General features: G+C 38.7%; 1 protein-coding gene across 4 annotated transcripts in view; it reads right to left on the minus strand.

The window, feature by feature from the left end:
• LOC110441630 (vacuolar protein sorting-associated protein 13B-like) overlaps positions 1-3,677 on the minus strand; it is a 59,920-nt gene that overhangs the window by 10,299 nt on the left and 45,944 nt on the right. For 3 of the 4 annotated variants that reach the window (XM_021484824.1, XM_021484822.1, XM_021484823.1), the window contains exons 12-13: positions 3,318-3,509; positions 2,802-2,948 (exon numbers count right to left, since the gene is read on the minus strand). In XM_021484824.1, the coding sequence (XP_021340499.1) occupies positions 2,802-2,948; positions 3,318-3,509 (339 nt within the window). The remainder of the gene's footprint in view (positions 1-2,801; positions 2,949-3,317; positions 3,510-3,677) is intronic. The other variant, XM_021484825.1, reaches the window with a different exon arrangement.

Raw genomic sequence — 3,677 nt, forward strand, 5'->3', positions numbered from 1 at the left:
ACTATTTTTGTTGACCTTTGTCCATGGAAGGTCCCTGCAAAATTTCATTGAAATTGGTTTAGGGGTTTTGGAGAAGAAGATTTTTGAAATTTTAGTCAATTTGACCCTTTTTGGCCCCGCCCCTTAGGCCCCTGGGGGCTAAGGACTAAACCGGCAACTAGTTTTGTTGACCTTTGTCCATGGAAGGTCCCTGCAAAATTTCATTGAAATTGGTTCAGGGGTTTTGGAGAAGAAGTCGAAAATGTAAATTGTTTACGGACGGACGACGGACGACGACGGAGACGGACAAAAGGCGATCGCAATAGGTCACTTGAGACTTTGTCTCAGGTGACCTAAAAAGTGAAAAAACATATAGAAAGATCAAGGGTCAAGAAAAAGGCTAACCTTGGATGTCGTACCAACAGACTGATGGAAAAGACAAACAGCACTAGTGTTTGACCTCAATGACCTCAAAATTTTGTCACAATGTCGCTGCATCAATGCTACATTTACTCCAAGGTATGTGTATACAAAATACCTACCATTTCTGTGATAATTAGCCATTTCAGTAACATAACTTTGGAAGTTTGTCACAATATAGCCTGCATAATTAGCTACGATACTCAATTGTATAGGTGTATACAAAATACCTACTGATTCCGAGATAATAAGCCATTTCAGTAACGTAATTCATTCGTGACTTTTGACCTCTGACCCCACAACCTCAGAAGTTTGAAAGTGGATCGAGTACTAGCTTTCATTAATCCCTACAATATTCCAATGTATATGTGTAAACGAAATACCTACCGTTTCCGAGATAATTAGCCATTCCAGTAATGTAATATGCTATCTACAGCAGTCAAGGGCCATAACTCTGGTAAATATTGGAGGAACATAATGGCGTTCTGAGAGACACAAGTTCATTTGTGGTATAACATGTGTGTAAAGTTTCATAAAAATCCATGCATAAACCTAGGAGTAGGAGGTACAATTTTTAGTCTACAGACAGATGGACGGACGGACAGACAGAGTGATTCCTCACCCTCCCTAACTTCATTGTGGGGGGTATAATGAGTACGTGGCTGGGCAGTGCTAGAATTGTAGAATGCTAGCTGTGAGCGCCTAAATGGCAGCACTGGTTGTACGCTGCCGAGGGAGTTGAGAAAGGTATTAGCTGGTTGCCCTATAACCTCGGTGATAATTTGTGAACCGATTTGAGATGATCTATGAACTAATTGTGATAAACCGGTATATAAGAACCTTGAATTTTTTTTATTTTTTTTTCTTCTACAGAATCTTACCAAGGATCCATTTATTTATGACTGAAGAAAGTGAGCTGACGGTACCACTGCCCTTCTTCTACAGAATCTTACCAAGGATCCATTTATTTATGACTGAAGAAAGTGAGCTGACGGTACCACTGCCCTTCTTCTACAGAATCTTACCAAGGATCCATTTATTTATGACTGAAGAAAGTGAGCTGACGGTACCACTGCCCTTCTTCTACAGAATCTTACCAAGGATCCATTTATTTATGACTGAAGAAAGTGAGCTGACGGTACCACTGCCCTTCTTCTACAGAATCTTACCAAGGATCCATTTATTTATGACTGAAGAAAGTGAGCTGACGGTACCACTGAATTCAGGAGGAAGTTCTACTGCTGTAATTTAACATTAGTGGATCACAGTATTCATAGCTACATGTTAAAGGTAAACATACTTGTGAAGTTTCATAATTCATCGGTCTGGAAAAATGTTCCTACTCAGGCTGCTGTGATAACAAAGAGTGAGATTGTTTTAAGTGAGAGGGGCTCAACCTTAATGACTGATGACACTGGTCATATTCAAACTTGCACATTATGAAGTTTCATCGAATTCATTCCAGGAATAGAGGCGTACAGAGATGACAAGAGGGGCAATGTTAGTATTCCTGTACAGTTTTATCTATAGATGTCAAGACATAACGCCAGTGGAGTGATGAAATTAACAGACAGACAGACAGACGGATGGACAGACGGATGCATTACCATCCTATAGCCTCAATTAGGCCAGGGCCTGTATTCATGAAACCATTCTCATGCTCAAGCATGGATTTTGTGCTCAAAATAACTTTCTTGTAACTCAATAAAATCATGTCAAACAATCAAAAAGTCAAATGTTAACACTGAAAACAGTATAAGGCTTTAAGCTCTTTAATTTTTTAAATTAAATCTTTATTAATTTATAACCAGAACAAGAAATTAGGCTTGAGCACAAAATCAATGCTTGAGTATGAGAATGGTTTCATGAATACGGGCCCCAGTGAACTTGTCACCAGGAGATAATGAACTTATGATCTGGATGCAATTAGCCTCTTCTTTGTCTAACATAAGGAAGACTAAACATTTCAATTGTATTACTTCACACTGATATAGTACACTAATATTTACAATACCTGACAACACTGATAAAGTACATGATATCTATTGTGCAAGTCAGTCGCACTAATATTTACAATACCTGACAACACTGATATCACACTGAGCTGGTAACGACAGATAAACAGGGATTAATGCTATTATAGGTAAGATATAGGGTAGGACCAGTACATAAATGGAGAATGGCCAACATTGTGTGGGAGAACAGACAAATCTCCAGACAGAATCACAGAAACACTGATCTACACAATGTCACTGATTGCTAAGCAGTTCTGAACGAAATAATCACACAAAGTTACCACAGGGCAGAACAATATACGCCATTCCCATGCCAATCTGACATACTTAAATCCTTCTGTTGTATTATTTGTATCTAAGTTTATGTAACCATGATTATATGATTACCTGTGCTGACTTGATCGAGACCCATCTCCAGCCTCGTTCCATCAACACAACCTATAATCCCAGAATTCTTGAAATCGGTTCCCGTTTCCATGGATACTACTATTTGTTCTGTCTGTAGTTCCAATCTTTCAAGTTTACCTAACACCACTGAAAAATATCAAGTTTCCATAGCACATGAGTAAAATTTTAATGCATTTAAAAAAATAAATGTTTTTAAAGTCTTAACCAGGATTTTATTTTCAAATCAATCATCTATTGATCATGCTTACATTAACTTGTTTCAGGTTTGAGTAAATATACTTACACATGGAAATGGAAAGGACATGGCTCCAGAATATATCACATTATGTCGGTCTCTCTCCAAAAAGTGAGAGTTTATAGCTTTTCATTACAGATGCAGGCGATTACTTTATACAAGATATTTCATGTATAACCAAGAAAAGTCATCATTCGATTTGCATTATAAGTTGATAAGACAATTACAGTTGACACATAGCAGTAAGGATTTACCCTTACCATGGAAAAGGTCCGGTTGGTGACCTTGAACTTGAGATTTCCAGCTCGCCACTTGGTCCTTGACCTCTGCTTCCTGCTCTTGTTTCCTGTTTGACAACAGCAAGTCCTCTATAAACTGCTGCACCTGATCAAGTTTCTCCTCACTGAGATTCACCTTTAAGGGACGTTCCACCTTCAGGTTGATGCAAGCTGCTAATAAAAATGGATGAACAATGAGCAAATTGGACAAGGTTCTCAAATCAGACCAGAGTTATACTCCATCTTAACTGCAGGAAACGTTCTTTGAGAACATTATAAAATGGAAAAGGCAAAGAATTGCAAGGCAATATATAGCCCCCCCCCCCCCCCCCCCCCCCCCCC

Source organism: Mizuhopecten yessoensis, unplaced genomic scaffold (genome assembly GCF_002113885.1).
Source record: "Mizuhopecten yessoensis strain PY_sf001 unplaced genomic scaffold, ASM211388v2 scaffold716067, whole genome shotgun sequence".
NCBI classification, from domain to species: Eukaryota; Metazoa; Mollusca; class Bivalvia; order Pectinida; family Pectinidae; genus Mizuhopecten; species Mizuhopecten yessoensis.